General features: G+C 38.3%; 1 protein-coding gene across 2 annotated transcripts in view; it reads left to right on the top strand.

Annotated features, from left to right (window-relative positions):
• Positions 1 to 20,767, top strand: part of ZSWIM5 (zinc finger SWIM-type containing 5) — a 252,624-nt gene that overhangs the window by 165,595 nt on the left and 66,262 nt on the right. For both annotated transcript variants that reach the window (XM_059897953.1, XM_059897963.1), the window contains exon 2: positions 15,562 to 15,918. In XM_059897953.1, coding sequence (XP_059753936.1) covers positions 15,562 to 15,918 — 357 coding nt within the window. The remainder of the gene's footprint in view (positions 1 to 15,561; positions 15,919 to 20,767) is intronic.

The raw sequence follows: 20,767 nt of genomic DNA, 5'->3' as shown, positions 1-20,767 counted from the left end.
CACTGGACCACCAGGGAAGTCCTGCAGACACTTTGATTTTAACCTACCTATTTTGGACTTCTGACTTCCAGAACTGTAAGATAATAAATTTGTGTTGTTTTAAGCCACCAAGTTTATGGTAATTTGTTACAGCAGCAATAGGAAACTAATACAATCACTATATTACTGCATCTCACATACTATACTTCTTGCTGCCAGGCCATCCCACATTGCTGGTTTGCTTCTGCATATGACATTCTGCCTCCTTTGCCCACTTCTGGAAGCCCTTTTCTGGCCCCCTCTTCAGTCTAGATTGGTTGTTTAACCCCTGTGTTTCCATCTCACTCTATAGCACTTCTCATATTGCATGTCAGGTAATGTAGATCTTAGCTACCTGTCCACCTCCTTTTCACCTTTCCAGATTTAACTCAAATGTCACTACTGCCTGGAAGTCTTTCCTGAAACCCAGCCCCTCAGCCTGGACTAGTTGTTCCTGCTCTGTTTTCCTTTAATGCCACTTAGTGATCTTTGTCATAACATTTACTTTCTTAATTATGTTTACTTGTCTGCTCTCCCACTAGACACTGTACCTTCTTATCTTAGTATCCTTGGTACCCAGCCTAGTACCTGCACATTTAAGAGCTTAAATAAAGTTTGATGAATGAATCAATGAATCAGTTATTCTATCACTTAAAATTGCTGTTGGAATATTATATTCATCCTGAGGTTGAAAATCAATTTTTTTCTTCATCAGAGTATGAAAAATAAGAAAAATAGCTCACTGTGGCCGCCATCACAAATATGGTAATAACCCTGCTGATCTGAGATTTATCCCTTTCAGCATTCATTGCCTCAAATGATCATTAAATTTTAGCACTATTTCCCTAGATAACAACCTGATTGTTTTTCTTTTTCCCTTCAGTTTTGCATGAGAAAAAATCAAATATTTTACCTGGCATAATGTTTTGGTATAGACTGGGATTCCACTGTATGGTCTTAGACCTTTGAGCCAAAGAAACTTCTTTGGCTCTTAGTCTTTGTGGACCGTCTAGATTTTTATCTTTTAGCTACCTCTCAGGTAAGAGTATTTCTATTCATCTTCCAGGACTCTGCACTTCCATGCCTACAAAAACATTCTACAGCCCTCTTCTTCACTGTATTCTTGGTTTTGAGAGTCCCGACATGAACCACAGAGGAACTCTTGAATATAGACCTGGGTTATATGGGAGAAAACTTCATCTAGCTTTTTTGTTTCTCCTACAGGCTTCTCAGTAAGCAAGTTTGCTGACTCACAGAAGGAAGCTTTTCTTTTCCTTGATATCTATACCTTCTGAGTTCTAATGTGCTATAATTCTGAGACTAAGCCAGAATACATTGGACTTCAGCTCAGATCATGACTTTTATAAACAAATTTAAACTCAGTTTAAAGAAGAGAAAAATAAATTACATCACACAGAGCATAAGAACCCATAAATGCACAATTCACAATTTAGATATTCCAAAGGTGATTCCAGGAATCCTTCTAAAGAAGTATACATGAGGAGGAACATTCTGGTTAGCAGTTTTGTTCTCTGCCTTTGGGGTTGGAGCAGCAAAGGAGTTAAAAGTCATATAAGAACAGTGGGGGCTTCCCTGGTGGCGCAGTGGTTGAGAATCTGCCTGCCAATGCAGGAGACACGGGTTCGAGCCCTGGTCTGGGAAGATCCCACATGCCACGGAGCAAATGGGCCCGTGAGCCACAATTACTGAGCCTGCGCGTCTGGAGCCTGTGCTCCGCAACAAGAGAGGCCGCGATAGTGAGAGGCCCACGCACCGTGATGAAGAGTGGCCCCCACTTGCCACAACTAGAGAAAGCCCTCGCACAGAAACGAAGATCCAACACAGCCATTAATAAATAAGTAAAGCACACCTAGTATAGTGTAATTAAAAAAAAAAATTGATTAAAAAAGAAAAAAAAAAAAAGAACAGTGGGCACGGGACTTTCCTGGTGGCGCAGTGGTTAAGAATCTGCCTGCCAATGCAGGAGACGCGAGTTGGAGCCCTGGTCCGGGAATATCCCACATGCCACGGAGCAGCTAAGCCTGCACACCACAACTACTGAGCCTACACTCTAGAGCCCGCAAGCCACAACTACTGAGCCTGTGTGCCACAACTACTGAAGCCCGGGTACCTAGAGCCCATGCTCTGCAACAAGAGAAGCCACTGCAATGAGAAGCCCGCGCACCACAACGAAGAGTAGCCCCTGCTCACCGCAACTAGAGAAAGCCCGCGTGCAGCAACAAAGACCCAATGCAGCCAAAAATATATATATAAAATAAATAAATAAATTGTTAAAAATTAAAAAAATAAAAACAGTGGGAGCAAGGAAATGCTGGCCAATTGATGGGATTGTACAGTAAGAATGTAATTTTGTTTCAGAAGAGTTGCTGACACTAGAGATTTTTCCAATGGAGAACTGCTCCTTGGATCCAGTGGATGATGTGAATGCATTTAGAACCCTGAGTGAAGACCTAATGAGAATGTCTTCTATTTGATTGGTGTTTGTATTGAATCAGGTTACTGTAGAATGTGGAAAAATGCTTTTCTCCAGTTTCTAAACAAAATGAAAAGCATTGTCCTAATTGAATTTGTTTTGACATTCTTGCTGCCCCACACAGGTCAAGTCGCAAGATGGAACAAAAGAATAAAGCTAGAGGGTAATATGAGGCCTTGACCAAAATGCCGTAAATGTTAGGAATGGTGTTCTTACTAGCACATGAAACCTTTAAATAAAGAATGTTATGTGGGATATGCATTCATCTCCATATTAAAAAGACCATGTTGGAAATAAAATGTCATGGAGTTTAATAAAAATGAGGATTAAGATCGCCTGAAAATTAGTCTTTTGATTGCTGTAAGAATTTCATTACAGTTCAAATGATATTTATGCATAGGCATTTTCTTTAAATCATTTGAGGTTAAGACTCGGCTCAAAATGAGGGGGTCTTTAGATATTGGAATAAAGGAGTTAACTGCAGTTATAGTCGGAATACTAACATAATAATAACATTTTTTGAGCTAACTGCAGTTATAGTCGGAATACTAACATAATAATAACATTTTTTGAGTATTTATGGTATGCCAGACACTATTCTAAGTGCTATTTATTACCTCATTTTAGTATAATTTCAGTATATTCTGATGACTTGATTCAGTGTATACAATCTCAAAGAAGTAGCCAGAAGTTTTTCCTCTTGGAAAAGGATATCTGGGTAATTTTTAATGCTTTAATATAAATCTGAATACTCTTTTGAAGACTCTCAAAAATAAACGTTTCGTCACTCAATATTGTGGTTGATCAAAAACACCTATGGGTATCCTTTTCTTTTTGTGTTTTGTTTTTTTAAAAAATATTTATTTATTTGGCTGTGCCGGGTCTCCATTTGCGGCACGCGGGATCTTCGTTGCGGCATGCAGGATCTTTTAGTTGTGGCATGCAGGATCCAGTTCCCTGACCAGGGATCAAACCCGGGCCCCCTGCATTGGAGTGTGGAGTCTTAACCGCTGGAGCACCAGGGAAGTCCCTCCTTTTCCTTTGGAAAAACAATTTATTGTTTCATTTTTATTTTCCCCCATTGATGTAGACTACTAAATGGAGTAAGGTAATTTCTGAAATCATTTTACAATTGTGTGTTGCCCTTTTCTCTGTTCAAATCAATAACCCAGGTGGTAATTATTAGCCTATAACACCCCTTTTGGCAACATGTGTACCTTGTATATGTATACACATTGTTTCTGCAGATAACTGCTTAAAGGGTGTAGTATTTTTTCCCAATCTGTGAACTGAGGAGCGCATCTGATACGCAGTTCTGAATAGATTGATTGTCCATCAATATACAAGACAACTTGTTCTATAAGTCTTCTGCTCCACAGAGTGGTTGGGGTAGGGGGAATGAATTTATCATTTTTAAAGTGATTATGTTTTTACGCGTATTAGATTTGTAAATGAATCTTCTGGACAAATCATTCCCATTTTATTTTTTCTAAATAAAATGTTTCTAAAATAACAAAAGAAAAATAATTCAATCTTTTAAAATATACACCTAATCCCCTTAATAGAGATCCAAGTAAAAGAGTACTGGAAAACTAGGTAATGCAAGGGTATCTCTAAGTGAATACCTGGGCTTGGGAAGCCTCATTGTTCTTTAACTGTGTTGCTGGGACAGATGGAGAGCGGAGACCATTGCCTGCTGAAGCTGATGCTGAGAAGGGCCTGTGGCTGCTCTTCAGCAGTTAATACAAGGAAAACCTCTTGATTTGCCAGAGGAGTCTGGGAGGGGAGCAGATGGCCACAAGAAGGGCCCTCCAGCTTACTCAGCTGCTCTGAGAAGCTTAGGGTGACCTCTCTAATACAAACAAACCGAATAGCTCTCAGGGTAATAGGGCAGCACCATTTGTATTCCCGAATAACAATACTGCTCCTCACTTTGCAGTCTCTTGCACCCTCACCCAGTCTGTGGGCGCCATCTGCTTCTTGTGAACTTATATAGGTGCTGGCTCTGGCCAGTTGGGATCACTATTGAATGATAGCAAACACATTTCTCTGGGAAATGTGTTCTTTACAAATTACTTTCATATGAATCTGGTAGGCATATAAGTATTATAATGTCTATTTGCATAATTAAGAAACTGAGGCAAAGAGGAATTGAGGGGTATTGGAGTTAGAACTCAAGCACCCTGATTCTTTAGCTCTGTATATAATAGTGTGAGTCCACAGAGCCATTCCAGTGCTCTTGTTTAGGCAGTAGTTACCCAGCTTTTGAGTAAGGTTTTCTAGAAGGGAAATTAGTTATTTTGAGGATGTCACTTGCACTGTTTTAAGCCTTTGTGTGACTACCATTTTGCTAGGTGACAGAAAGGAAAAAGAGTGGCTGCTAGTATACTGCTTTGGCCTTACAGGAGACAGGAATTAAGTGAGAAGATCTAATTTATACTATATAGTTTCATCAAAACCAAATTTATTCAAGAGGAAAGCGTTCTCATTCAAAGGAGTTATCTAGTTTGTATATCTCTGTGTGTGTATACACTTAAACTGACTATAAGAAAAATTATTCTTTTTGTAAACCACAGCTCTCCTTTTCCCTGCCATTGGCTGAAACTACATTCATTTTCATGCATTAGCACCTGCTCAAGGGTCTGGTGAATCAAAAGAGCAATGAGCAAAGTGGTTTTAATTGCCCAAGCTTTACTAGAGGCTTTCTTGCACTCAGAAACACAAAAAGACTTTGAATGGTGTCAGAGGGCTGTACTGAGAAGTGCTTTCCTTTAGAACTTTCAGATGATTCACTCACTGTGCTGAGACATTGTCTTGTACAGATAAATTCGTAAACGTATCTTCATTCCAACTGTGAGAGCATCACAGAGCACTTAGTTTCAGTTGCCTTGAACAATTGCCCAGGAAACCAGGCAAACATCAGAGTTTACTGACTTGTCATTAGTGCATCTTTGTAGAACTGTGCTTGCTAATGACTTTTATAAAATTTTGTATACATAATTTAAACTGCATAGTCATATTCCATATATTGTAATTAAGAGTGCAGGCTCTGCCTGGTACAAATCCCAACTCAACCTTTCACAGAATGTGTGCTCTTAGACAAGTTCCTTTACCTCTCTGAGCCTCAGTTTCCTCTTCTGAAAAAGGTGACTAATAAACCTATCTTGTAGAGCTGTTGTGAGGGTTTAATTAGTTAATACATGGAAAGTATCAATACTTAGAACACTCTCTGGCACATAGTAAATATCCAGTAATTGTTAACTAATAAATTGCTCATATTTTATATTTTAAAAAAGGGTTTGAAAATTGGCAGAAGCATAACAGCTGTCCATTTGAGGCATAAATATGAATTATGGAAGATAATCTTATGCTTCACTATTATTAGCTTGTTACTTTGCTCACCATCCCAGCAAAATTGTTTAATTATTGGCTGATTTTTTTTAAGTCATAAAATCAAGAATTTTATAAACATGCTTAATTCTCTGTGTATCATGAATGTGGATATATAAATTAAAGATTCAGTTTAGTGTTCATTTATTCATTCATCCGTACACAAGTACTTATGAAACCCTTAAAATGTGCCTGAAATGAAAATATAGAGGTGAAAAAGACATAACCTCTGCTTTCAAGGAGTTCACAATCTAAAGGGAAAAGGCAAATATAAAAACTATTAATTACACTGATGTCAAGTGCTGTAAGAGAGATATGACTGATAAAAAAATGAGAGCTCAAGAAGAAGCATTTAATTCTCCAGGGAGATCAGGGAAGATTCCCCAGCGTAGGTATCATTTGAGTTGAGAATTAAGGATAAGGAGGTGAGAAGGTCACACCTGGTATGGGGACATAAAGGCTAAGGAAACACTGCATAGTCAAGAATCTGCAGGTAGTTTAGTGCTTTGAGAAGTGGCAGGAAGCAAGTCTGAAGAGATAAAAAGAGGCCACATCATAAGTTTGAACTTTACCCTATAATCAGTGAGGAACCATTTGAAAGATTTTAAGCAAACATTTTTATAAATGTTTTTTCTATGCCAGACTCTGTGTTAGATACCAAGACTGTGAAATGAATAGGTCACAGTTTAGTAGGAATGACATGATTTTGTTTTAGGAAGATCATTCTGCTGATGTTATGGAAGGTGGGTAGAGGGAATAAGACTTGCAGGCAGGAAGATTAGTTAATCCAAGCAGGAGATTATTATGATCTTGGGCTGAGGCAGTGTTAGCAGAGTTAAAGGAGAGGCACTAGAATGTAGAGATACTTAGGAGGCAGAATCCACAGGACTTAGTGACCCTCTTGGATATGGAGCAGAGGCAGGAGCTAGGATGCATCCCAGAGCCATAGCTCCTGCCTGCTTCTCCAGCCTCATTGTATGCCCCTTTACCCCCCTCCCTGTTGGCTTTCCAGTTGCTGGTCTTCTTTCCGTTCTTTAAACATTCCATGTTCCTCTTGGCCTTAGCACCTCTGCATAGCCTTCTTATCCGTCTGCATATGTACTTTTATTTTTCTACCTGGAGTCCTGTTTACCACTACTCTGCATTCCCCATCCTTTCACCTAGTTAATTCTGATTTATTCTATAAAATTCTGCTCAAAATGCTAAACCAGGTCAGGTCTTCCATATTATATACTATTCTATCATTCTGTACTTCTTCACAATTAAAATTAAATAATTTTATGTGGACTTAGTTGTTTAATATCTGTCTCCCCAGCTACACTGTAAATGCCATAAAGTCAGGGATCATTTGGTCTTTTCACAGATGTATCCTTGGGACCTAACATAGTAGATCTTAAATAGTTATTTAATGAATGAATTAACCTTAAGGTACTTTTTAAAAAGAGAAATTAACATCTTTATGTGTTCTGGCTCTTCAAATTTCTTGTAGCCTCTAAGGGGAAGACATGTGCTGTAACTTTTGGGTTACCAGATTGAATACATTTTGCATATTCTCTGCCACTTGTCCCTGTTAGGATTCCATTTTTCTATCAGTTTGGTAACTTAGTATCATAGTAGCTGACTGTATGTAAACAAAGGATGAAAATTGAATTAGTATGATTTAGCAATGTCCTAATTTTTACAAAAAAAAGTTTAAGGAGCAGTACCAAACATCACTCTGATTTTCCTAAGCCAGGAAAATGAAGTTGGTGTTTGGGAAACACTATAATAGAAATAAAATGTGGTTGTTAGGAGCTTAGACTCTGTGAAGCCAGAATGCCTGGGTTCAAATCCTAGCTCTGCCACTTACAGGCTGTGTAAACTTAGGCAAATTGGATAATTTCTCTAAGCGTCAGTTTCTTTACAAAAAATGGGGATAATAGTACTAAACACATAACATTGTGGTGAGGATTAAGTGATGCAATGTTTGTAAAAGAACACATGGTAAGTGCTCAAAAACTTAGTGATTAAAAGTTATTTATTTTGGTTCTTTTTAAATCAAAAGAAGCAATTTGACTGTATTCAGGAAGTATATTAATTTGAAGGAAACTCTTCACAAGTTTATTTTTCCTAGTCTTTAAAGCCTAAAATGTTTCAGAATGTGAATTTATGGTCATTTTAATTTCTGTTATCATGACTGTAATCGTGTAAATGATTACAAGCTGCAAATTGCATAACATCTCTGAGCCTGTACTTCATCTGTGAAATTATTATCTCTTCGGTCCTTCATTAGTTGATTCTGGGTAAAATGCTTTCTTGTGAACTAAACTGTAAGCTCCATAGGCACAAATGTTAAAGTTTCTTCATTTAATATGATTCAGTTTATCACTTTGCTGTACACCTGAAACTATCACAACATTGTTAATCAACTATACTCCAATGTAAAAAACAACAAAACATGATTCAGTTTAGCAACTGGGGCACCAGATAGAGTTTCATATGGAGGTGATATTTGAGCAAAGCCATGAAGAACATAGGATTTCCTTATTTGGGAAAGAGACATTTTATTTATATTTTCCTCAAGTATAAAACTGGTCCTTGGTACTTTCTGTTTAGTCCAAGGTTGGGTCCAGCCCATGCCCTGGATTCCCCAGCACTGATGCTGGAAAAGAAATGTTAAGTAAACAATTTCAGTCTTTTCCATTTCCTCTTGTGCCACCATTTAGTTTAGAAGGCAGGAGAATAAGAACTCTTAAGCCATGAGCACTCCTGGATTTTTTTTTTTTTTTTTTTTTTTTTGGCTGTGTTGGGTCTTTGTTGCTGTGCGCGCGCTTTCTCTAGTTGCGGCAAGTGGGGGCTACTCTTCATTGCGGTGCGTGGGCTTCTTATAGCAGTGGCTTCTCTTGTTGAAGAACACGGGCTCTAGGCGTACAGGCTTCACTAGTTGCAGCACTCGGGCTCAGTAGTTGTGGTGCACAGACTTAGTTGCTCCGCAGCACGTGGGATCTTCCCGGACCAGGGATCAAACCCACGTTCCCTGCATTGGCAGGCGTATTCTTAACCACTGCGCCACCAGGGAAGTCCCCACTCCTGGATTTTTAACAACTTCTTGCTAATCTTGAAGTTCTCAGAGCTCTTGTTGCACATTTAAGCGTGACAAGCTCTAGCAAGGACTGCCTGCAAAGAACTCAGTTATTAGGGGCCTATGAGGCCATTTCTGCACACTTTTTGAATCTTTTCCCACTCCTAAATGGTACTTGGAGCATGTTGAAGGCAAGGAAAACATGGCACACTTATAGGATAACATTCTGGTAGGGGCTTACCTCATAGCAGGCATTTATAGAAGGTCATTTTTTTCCTAGAAGCTGAGACATCAGAGCCATTGTGATATGTAGTGGAGAAGGGGCTGCAGTACAATTTTATTCTAAAATTTCTAAACAGTGTAGAGGCCAGGTGGGAAAGGTGCCTCAGCCACAGAACAGGAAGTTGAAATTTTTTCAAATCTTTTTCTCAGGGCAAAGCTAGCTTTGTGATTTGGGGGTGGGTTGGAGGGATGCAGTGCTTGCAAAACTAAACAGGAACTCCTTGAAAGTATATGGTGCATTCAGGGCTCACTCAGTGTTAAAGCACTTGAGGTTTTTTCCCCCCTGTGTATGAAGTTGATAGGGCCACAAGGGGAGCAGCTGCCTGATTGACTGACTGTTTCTTCAGAAAGCCAGGTCTCTACTAGACCCACCATCCCTGACTGCTTTGCACCAAAAGACATGCTGTAAGGAGGAAGGAAGTATGGGCATTTGACCTTTACGGCCTATGGGAGCCACTAGTGAAGCAAGCACGTTGCTTCCCTATGTGCCTGCCTACTCCCTCTCCCACCAGTCCATCCATTATCTTAATCATTTCAAGACTTACAACTGATAAAAAGAGACTGTTTTAAAGTCTCTTGGGCATTTTGATAAGCAGGATGATTTCACAATATATGTGATTTCTTTTTATATTTTAAGAAAATGTGAATGAAGGATCATCACAAAGCTGATATTCAGGAAAACTTTGTCTATAAAGTAGTTGTTTTTCCCATGAGTTCTAAGCAATTTTTGTGGTTGTTTCTGTCACTTTTTTTGTTAAAAGCCCACCATGTTCCAGGCACTGAGCTAACCATTTTATGTTTTTTTCCTTATTTTACAGTTTAGGCTGTTAAGAGTCAGAGAATGTGAGAGAGCCAAATTTCTTTTTTAAAGTAAAGCCACGCGAGTGAAATAATATCAATAGATCAAGGCAATGATCATCAATGACTACTAAAACTATTAGGTGAAAAGTTGACAAGGAACTTTATAATGGATGGAGCAGGCTAACAACACCTGAACCCAGTGCTGAATTCTAACAGCACAGGAAGAAGGATCATCGGGCATGATGTGTCTCCTGATGTGATGTATTAGAAAGTATGCAACACAACCTGTGAAGTAATTTTACCAAAACCCTGAATCTGGTCAAGTCTCTCTAGAGCTAACTATTATTTTTCAGTAAATAATTGAAGGGGAAGAGGAAGGAGAAGGAACTTGTAGCTTAAGAGACATTATCAACCAAATGTAATATCTGGACCTTGTTTGTATTCTGATTTGAACAGACCTTTCCTGTTTTTTGCTCTGTTCTGTTTTTGAAGTCAGTTGTGGAAATCTGAATACTGGATATTTGATATTAAGGAATTATTAATTTTCAGTTCTTGTGGGACTTTCCTGGCAGTCCAGTGGTTAAGACTGTGCTTTCAATGCAGGGGGAGCAGGTTTTTGATCCCTGGTTGGGGAACTAAGATCCCACATGCTGCACGGGGTGGCACACACACACAAAAAAATTAAGTTCTTGTCTTTTAGAAATGTATACCGAGGTATTTACTGATGAAAGGATATTTATGGGATTTACTTCAATATAATTAATTGAGGAGGACAGGGAAGGAGCTAGGAGAGGGTAAAGGTTAAACAAGTTTATCTTTGTATTGATAATTGTTGAAGCTGAGTGATGGATGTAGAGGACTCATTATACAACATTCTCTCTACTTCTTTGTTTGAAAATGTCCAAATAAAAGAGTTAAAAGGTAAAAAGAGCACACAGTGGGTATTCAATAAATACATGCTGATTCAATAGAAATTTTTTAAAATTAGGCTTCTACATCTTTGCTTAAATCAGCAGATTATTGATGGCAGTTAGGTTTGCAATGGGAAAGAAATACTACATTGAACCTCTATGTAGCTTTATTCTCAGGAGTAATTAATCTTGAAAAAAGTGTTACTAGATTATAATAAGGGAAAAAGGAACTCCCAGCAAGGAAACTTCCACGGAGCTACCCAGAACCTTCTGCCTTTCAGATGGGCTTAGGCCTGGAGCATGAGCTATACCAGTGTTAATACAGCCGATGGAGCCCAAAGATTTACCCAACTCAAATGAACATGTTCCCAAGAGCATCATGGACCTTAATCAAAGCCTCTAGGGAGCCATGTCTAACTAGCTTTTGAAAAATATTTTGCAGCAAGTTTCTCAGTTGTTTTAACATTGACCTGCTGTGGAGACAGATGGAATCTAAATTGATATTCAACATTTTGTCTCTAATTCCAGATTAACCTAGAAGTTCAAACCATTACCAATGCTATAAAAACTGAAATTGTAGAATTTCAGTAAACATAGAAGTTATTTTCTAATAATGTTTCTAGTTTTATAGTTGTTTTACAGTTTATATAAATGTGGTATTGATTGCCATACAACACAGTATTATACAGAGGCAGTATAATGTAATAGTTAAGAGTATGGGCTTTTGAGCCAGACTGCCTGGCTGTGAATCTTGGCTTTGCCACTTACTAGCAGAATGACCTTGAGCAAGTTACTTAACCTCTCTATGCTTGTTTCCTCATACATAAAATGGGAATAATAATAGTAACCAGTCAGGGTTTTCCAGAGAAACAGAATCAGTAGGAGATAACTGTATATACATATATAGTATATGTTTCCAGGCCATCAGGCTGGAAATTCTTGGTCAGGATCTGATGCTACAGTCTTAAGGCAAAATTTCTTCTTTCACAGAGAAACCTCAGTTTTGCCTATAAGGCCTTTCAGCTGATTGAACAAGACCCACCCACATTATTAAGGATAATTTCCTTTAGTTAAAGTCAGCTGATTGTAGATGTTAATCACATCTACAAAACACCTCCACAGCAACACCCAGATTAATTAGTATTTGATTGAATAACTGGGTTCTATAGCCTAGTCAAATTGACACATAAAGCTTACCATTATACCTACTATCAAATTCATAAAAATTGTGAAAATTTAATGAGTTAATGCATGTAAAGTACTTAGAACAGAGCCGAACACATAGGAGGCACTCATAAAGGTTAGCTATTATTGTATACTCTTTAAATCCCAGAAGTACTCTATTTCTAGAAAAGATAATAAGATTTAGTGATAGTTACTATGAAATCATAATATATCTGTGCTAGATAGAACCTTGGAGGTCTTCTAGGCCAGCCTCTCAACTTAAAAATATGGAGGCCGAGGTCCAATCTGTTTTTCATAGTGCAGCCATAGTGATTTTGCTTTTTTACAGTAATGAACAGTATACAGAGAAAGCCCTGCCCTCATGCGGCTTACATCTTAATAAGATACCCATAGTTTCTGTCCCAACTCTAACCAATATTCTTATTCATTTTCATGCAGGAAGGGAATGAGAGAATTGGGTTCAGAGACTGTGCTACAGGCCAAGTGCCCCCAAGCAAGTAGAAATGTTTATACTCAACTTTTAGATTCAGAGGCTTGGAACCTAAGGTTTTCCCACATTGGCATCATTATCTTATTTGAAATTTTAAAGTAGTCCTTCTAGGGACTTCCCTGGTGGCGCAGTGGTTAGGAATCCGCCTGCCAGTGCAGGGGATGCGGATTCTAGCCCTGGTCTGGGAAGATCCCACATGCCACGGAGCAACTAAGCCCATGTGCCACGACTACTGAACCTGCACTCTAGAGCCCGCGAGCCACAACTACTGAGCCCGCGAGCCACAACTTCTGAGCCCACGTGCCACAACTACTGAGCCCGTGTGCCACAACTACTGAAGCCTGTGCACCTAGAGCCCATGCTCCACAACAAGAGAAGCCACTGCAATGAGAAGCCCACGCACCACAACAAAGAATAGCCCCCGGCTCGCCGCAACTAGAGAAAGCCCGCGCGCAGCAACGAAGACCCAACACAGCCAAAAATTAATTAATTAATTAATTTAAAATAAATAAAAATAAAAAAATAAAGTAGTCCTTCTATGGGGTCTCTTTTCATCAGGACTTAAGTCATTTCTCAAGAATATACTAAATACTCCTGAGAGCCTGAGGGAAATAAAAAATGTACTTTCTTAGCACCTGATTTTCAACCACTGTGAAACCTGGCCACTGGGGAAGTTGTCTCATTCCCTTGACATGAAGTCCCATTAACAAAAACTGCATAGAAGTATGAATAATAAATCTGTAGGACATTTACAGTTTGACAAAGCACTTTTAAGAGCTGGACAGAGCAAGTATTATTATCCCCACTTTATTAAGGAGGAAGCTTAGGCTCAAAGTTGTAAAGTGAGTCGCCCAGAACTACATAGTAAATAGCAGATCATGGCTGCCTAATTCGTAGTGTAATGTGCTCCCTGTTGTGTTATTCTACTGGCTATGTCCAGGGGATAGAAATCTGGAGAAGAGTTACTTCTCAACTCTGCAAAAGGTTCCCTTCCTTAGTTCTAAAGTGAAGGCAGTCTTTAGCCATACTTAATCACATTTGAATATAACTTTTCTACTTTGCTTTGAACAAATGACAATCAATATTTTTAAATCTGCAACTAAGTTTAACTGAGAAAAAGCCTCTGTGAAGTCTGGAAATGAACTTTTTCAGTAATGTGCACCTTTCTTTGGATTGGACCTAAATGTGCCTTTAGTAATGTTAATTTTGCTAGATTTTATGGGTATGCTTATAAATTTAGGACTTATTCTTACTTTAATTAGCCATAATTATCTGAAACTTGAACTTTGGAATGTTTTTTCTCCTCATTTTTTAATTCTGCCAGGTCACGATGGTAGCTCTGAAACTAATATATGCACCTTTTATTATTTGGCAAATATTTCTCCAACAAATATAAGATTATTTTAAATTGCTTTCCTATTCACAGTGTGGAGTGCAGTAAAACAAGAAAATCTATGAAATTAGCTTCACCTTTGTTCCTGTCTCTACTATACCGTTTGGTATATTATATTGTAATCATTTATTTGTCTGTTGTTTTTGAGGATGAGGACTTTGTCATGGCATTTTTAGAGGTAGTGTAGTATAAATAAAAGAAAATAAACTTTGGAGTCAGTCAGACCTGGTTCCAAATCCTAGGTCTATCACTTTCCAGCTGAGGGCCCTTGGGCAAATTTGTTAACCTCTGAGCCTCAGTTTACATACCTTTAAAATAAGGAAAATAATACCAACTTCATAAGGTTGTTATGACAAATTATTAAATGCACCCAACACAGTTCTGCTACGTAATAGGTGCTTCACGAATATTTGATATTCCTCTCCTTTTCGTGTTAGCATCCCTAGGCTAACAGGGATACTTACAAAAAAGTTTGTTACATAAAGTCTTATTAAACTTTTGTTGATTGACTGAATGATTGTTTGAATACATATTTTGTCAAAGAAGAATCATATTTAAAGAATAAACAGTTATTATAGAATGAATTTGCTATTAAATTTAACTTTTTTCAATTTAGTTGTAACTTAAAAATGTATTCTGTCTACATTTCAAAATTATTGGTGCTGTGGCTAGTGAGTGGAGGTTAACACTGCATAGTCTCACTGCACCAAGCTCTCTGCTTTCTACGTCTTATGAGGCTTCTTGCCTTTTAGGTATTCCATGTGGTTACCATTTTGGAAGTGTTTGTTTTGAGGAAGAAATGTTGCCCTTATCTTCCTTGTCCTTCCTCGTGGCATCCTTTTGATTTCTCTCGTTTATAACACTCACCTTACTCTAGATTGTACTGACGTTATTTATAGACTTGTCTTTGGCCACAAAAAGCTCAAAATCTACGACCGAGGTTCTTAACTTATTCAAGGTTCTTGAATAATCTTTTTGAGACTATGATAGAAGGTATGAAATGTTGCCCTAGAAGAATGTACATATGTACAAACAAAAGTTTTCTTATTAGTTCTGGAGGTTCATGGACTCCAGGGTAAAGACTCTTTTTCTAGATTGTGTGTTTCTTAAGAGCAATACCTGGGGGGACTTACCTGGTGGTCCAGTAGGTAAGACTCCGCGCTTCCAGTGTAGGGGGCCAGGGTCCATTCCCCGGTCGGGGAACTAGATTCCACGTGCCTGCCGCCACTAAGAGTCCGCATGCTGCAACTAAGGAGCCTGCAAGCTGCCACTAAGAAGCGTGCAAGCCACAACTAAGAGCCCGCATGCCACAACTAAGACCCGGCGCAGCAAAAACAGATAGATAGATAGATAGATAGATAGATACTTAAAAAAAAAAAAAGCAATACCTGGGTTTCATTGACCTTTGACAGAGCCTACTGTGTATGTAGGAGATACTCAGCAAATAGTTTCTGAATTGATGAATTTAAATGCAAAATGAAAACCTTCAGGTTTCTTACTACAGAATCTCTAAACATGTCTTTTTTGTTTCCTTAGGCTTCCATCTCAGTGGCACAGTAACTGAGCTGGCCACTACTTCTGAACCAGCAGTGACTTATAAAGTTGCCATCAGTTTTGATCGATGCAAAATCACTTCAGTGGCGTGTGGCTGTGGGAACAAAGACATATTCTACTGTGCCCATGTGGTAGCGCTCTCACTCTACAGGATCCGTAAACCAGACCAAGTCAAACTGCGTCTTCCTATCTCAGAAACCCTTTTCCAGATGAATAGGGACCAGCTACAAAAGTTTATTCAGTATTTAATCACGGCACACCACACTGAGGTTCTTCCTACTGCACAGAAGCTGGCAGATGAGATTCTATCCTCCAACTCCGAAATCAACCAAGTAAACGGTAATTGTACAACATTTTTGTTGCTAAAAATATATTTTGTTGCTTTATTGCATGTTTAGAGATTGGGATACATTTGCCATTGTAATCACTCAACCTTAATCAGTTCATTCTATCCAAACTATTTATTAACTCTGTTTCTTAAAGCAATCCAATTGTCCGCCTCACAAAGGTTTGGCAAAAAAGGACAGAGAATGTTAGAGTTACATATTGATCTAGTTTATGGACTTCATTTGTCCATACAATCCCTGCCCCAGGAGCCTGTGATATTCAGGAGTGAGAGAAAGCATAAAATAATTAGTGCCATTCAGTGAACTGAAATGGATATGAGAATTCCTTAACATTTCAGAAACCTGCATAACATCAGGGTTATTCCAAAGAGCATCTGCTAGCATTGTGTTTATGAGCTATATAATGGGAGGGTTTATGGATGGAGAAAGATATTATGTTCACTTACTCATTCAACAAGTATATGTTGAGTACCTACACTGTGCAAGTGGTAGCGCTGATTGTTGAGAGCATAAAACAGATATGGTTCCTGCCTTCAAACAGCTTATAATCTAGTAGAAAAGACAGCTAAGTCTGAAATAAATGCTTGCCTTTATAATGAAGCCAGGTTGTAGATACTTAATCACAGGAAACCGTCGAAGAATTTTGAGAAGAGGAGCTATATGAGCCAATTTTTCATTTTGTTGGTTAGGTCCTACTATGTTCCAGGCATCATGCAAGAGACTTTATACATGTTTATATATGTTAATTCATTTAGTTTTCAAAACTACCCTGTGAGGTAGGTATTATAACCATTTCCATTTTATAAATAAGGAAATTATTTATAACCTAGGCTCACCTGATTTCAGAACTCAGGTTTTTAATGCTTCTCTCTACTACCTCTCTATTTTTAGAAGAAACTTTGGTATTAGTGTGAACAAGGCAGTGAGACCAGATGAATGGCCTGTATAATACTATAGTATGTGCCAAAGGGCCTGCTTTTCTCAGTTGCCCAATAGAGCTAATCAAGTCCTACACACAGCCTCACCACTCCTCAGAAATAAGGATAGTCAGACAGGCTTCCAGGAACTCTTGCTAACTAGCCGAAATAATCTTCTGTTGCTTTATCCTCAAAGTTGTAGTGTTTACATGGTAACTGAGCTCTATTTGAGAGATACTGTTAAAGAGTAACTTTATATATATATATATATATATATCTTCTTATCCCACATAGGGAGGCTGTTCTATTTCTCTGGCCTCCTTAAGTCTAGAGTTCTTAGGAACCTGAGTTCAGATCCAGGTCTGTTAACACCACAGCTGGGCTATGGCCTACTTTCGTGCATCATTCCCACTAGCTCTTTCTCAGAATTTTTGCCTATATCCAAGCTCTCTTGCCTTTTCTTGAACTAACCACCTTGATTGAGTACCTGTATTGCACCTGCCTTGTTCATCACCACTGTCACCAAAGCAACCCTCTTTCCCCTTTACCACTGTGCTGAAGCAATCTTTATTCCTCGTTATACCTCCCATCTCAGCATCTTATTATTTGTCTGAAATTAGTCTAACTTGAGATGTTATTCTCAACCTTCCCCAGGAACTACTCCTTCTGTACCTGTGTTTATTCCAGACTAATATTAGCTTTCTACCCCAGGTTCCCTAGTATTCCACAAGGTCTTTCTTAATATATTTCTAATAACCAGTGCTGATATAGGCAATGATACTGAAAATGGTGAGGGGGAGGAGTGGATATATCTTAGAGGCAACATGGACGGGATTCAACATCCAGGTGTGTAGGATGGGTGGGGAGTGAAGAAGAGGAAGATGAGAAAAAACTCAGTTCCAGAATGTCCAGCTACGATGGCTGGATTTGACAATAATGTTGCCATTCACTTAGGGAACGTAAGGGGAGGGATAAATTTAGGAGGAAGACGAATTCAGTTTAAGTTTGAGGTGCTTGTAGAACACTTAGGTGAAGATTTCTGATACAAAATTGGGTATGTGGATCTGGAACTGAGGACAAAAGTCAGAATTTTGGAGTTATTAGCATAGAGATGATCTTTGAAGTCCTGTTTCTGTTCCCTGCTAGATCTATAAACACCTAGGACATCTTCCGTCTCCTGTCTCTCAAGCCCTACTCTTCACCAAAACAGACTTTAAAAAGCAGGAATAAAATTTCTAAAACTGCTAGCTACCTGCTTTTTTTTTTTTTTTTAATTTATTTAATTTTGGCTGCGTTGGGTCTTCGTTGCTGCATGTGGGCTTTCTCTAGTTGCAGTGAGCGGGGACTACTCTTTGTTGTGGTGCGTGCGCTTCTCATTGCGGTGGCTTCTCTTGTTGTAGAGCACAGGCTCTAGGCGCGTGGGCTTTAGTAGTTGTGGCACACGGGCTCATTAGTTGTGGCTCATGGGCTCTAGAGTGCAGGCTCAGTAGTTGTGGCGCACGGGCTTAGTTGCTCCACGGCGTGTGGGATCTTCCCAGACCAAGGCTCGAACCCGTGTCCCCTGCATTGGCAGGCGGATTCTTAACCACTGCGCCACCAGGGAAGCCCTAGCTACCTGCTTTTAATCCCAGGAATGGATCCAGGTATTGCTCTGCTCCTCATGTCCCTGAAAACTTTTATTAGTCCCTGTAAGTGGTTTTAGCTAGACTTTGCCTTGTCCCCTTTGGATTGGTGACTCAATTTGGACTATCTTTCCGACTCTTCATTTAGCACTGCTCCATGCTCTGTTTGTGATTTTCTCTGGTAACTCCATACCCCGAGATTCTCTGGCATATAGCGTCCAGGCCAGGGCTTCAGTTGCTCTTTATCCATACAGAGAGTTTGGATACCAAGAGAAAATTATGATAACTTGAGGAGTTAGGTCAGGAACCATGTCTTACAAATTTCTGAGTCTCCATCACCAAGCATGGTACCTGGAAAATAATAAAGTTTTGTTGAATGAATACAGCCATGCACATACAGGTGATGAAACAGGGGCCAGTGTAGGAATTTGCAAAGTAGAATGAGAAATGAGGAGAAGCTAGCAAGTAACTATAAAATTGAGTTTTAAGTATAAAATTGAATTTTAAGAAGTAAATGGTCAACAATGTTGAATATTGTGGAAGATACAGACCAGAACTAACAAACATAGAACAGCAATTTGGGGGAAATAGAGACTATGCAGAGAGAAGAAAACCTTGAAAAATTATTATTAATATCATCATAGGAATAGAAGAAGATATTGTAACCATGAAATAAAAACTGGATACTATAAAAAGAAATTCACAGAACAGAAAGAACTAATGAATATTACAAATATAATGGCAAAAAAAATTATAAAACTAAGTGATGGAAAATAAAGATAAGGAAAGTTCCTATAGAGTAGAGCAAAAAGACAAAGATTTTTTAAAAAAAGAAGATGAAGAGATGAAAAATAGGAAGAAAAAAGGATGTTAAAAATTAAGAGAATGAGTCCTGGAATTCCGATGTTTGAAAAATAGGGATTCCAGAAATAGAAAACAGAGGTAAGGAATTCATCAATAAAATAATTAAAGAATGTTTTCTAGAACAAAAATGTGTGAGTTTCCAAAGTGAAAGGATTCAACTAAATGCCCAGCAATGGGAAAAGAAGAATCTTTTGAATAAATAAGGCTGGATCAATTGGAAATTCATTCTGGGGAAAAAAAACTTGATTCCTACCTCATGCCATACAGAAAAATTAATTGCCAATGAATTGCAGATATAAATGTGAAAAGTAAAACAATAAAGCATATAGGAGATAATATGAAAAAAATTTTCATGTTCTTGAGGTAAAAAAAATTTAAGTAGAAGATTGATAAATTGGACTACATTAAAATTTTTAAACTTCCGTTTATCAAAAGGCACCATTAAGAGACTAAAAAGGCATGCAAATAGTGGGAGAAGATATTTACAATACATACAGCTGACAGAGGGTTTGTATCCTAAATACCTTAAGAACCCCTACAAATAGTAAAATGGACAGAGACACAAAAAGGCACTTGGCAAAAAGGATATCCAAGTGACTAATAAACATATTAAAAGGCACTTTAACTAATTAGTAATCAGGGAAATGCAAATTAAAACCACAGTGAGATTCCACTACATAGCCACCAGAATGGCTAAATTTTTTAAACTATCAGTATCAAGTATTGGTGAGGATATTGAGCAACTGGAACTAATATATTGCAGGTAGGAGTGTAAATTGTTACAGTCACTTTGGGAAACTGTTGGGTATCATCTAACTCAAGTTGAACCTGTGTGTACCCTACGACCCAGAAATTCTTCTCCTAGATGTCTACCCAGTGGAAATGAGTAGCATAATTTGTGAGAGCCTGAAATAGAAACAATCCAAATGTCCATCAGCAGTAGAATGGCTTAATAAATTAATACGTTCATGTAATGGAATACTATATATCAATGAAAATAAATTGTTTTGCTAAACATAATAATATGAGTGAATCTTACAAACATGATGTTGAGTGAAATAAGCCAGACACAAAAGAATAGATGTTGTATGATTCCATTTATGTAAAGTTCAAAAACAAGTCCTTAGTGTTAGAAGTCAGGTTAGTGGTTAATTTGGGAGAAGAGGAAGGGAGATGGTGTTTGCAAAGGGGCTTCTAGGCTGCTGGTAGTATTCTGTTTTCTTGACTTCAGTGATAGTTATCATAATCACTATGTGATAATTCATCAAGCTTTACAGTTAAGATTTGTGCACTTTCCATAATTCATATTTCAATTAAAATTTCTAAATTTAATTTAAAAAGCTGTTTGTGTGTTTGTATGCATGCATATGTGTATACACATATGTGTATGTACCGAACAAAAAGACGGGAAGAAAATACACCATGATATTAACAAGGA

The sequence above is a fragment of the Balaenoptera ricei genome, chromosome 1 (assembly GCF_028023285.1).
Source record: "Balaenoptera ricei isolate mBalRic1 chromosome 1, mBalRic1.hap2, whole genome shotgun sequence".
NCBI lineage: Eukaryota > Metazoa > Chordata > Mammalia > Artiodactyla > Balaenopteridae > Balaenoptera > Balaenoptera ricei.
This window is presented reverse-complemented; position numbering and strand designations above follow the sequence as displayed.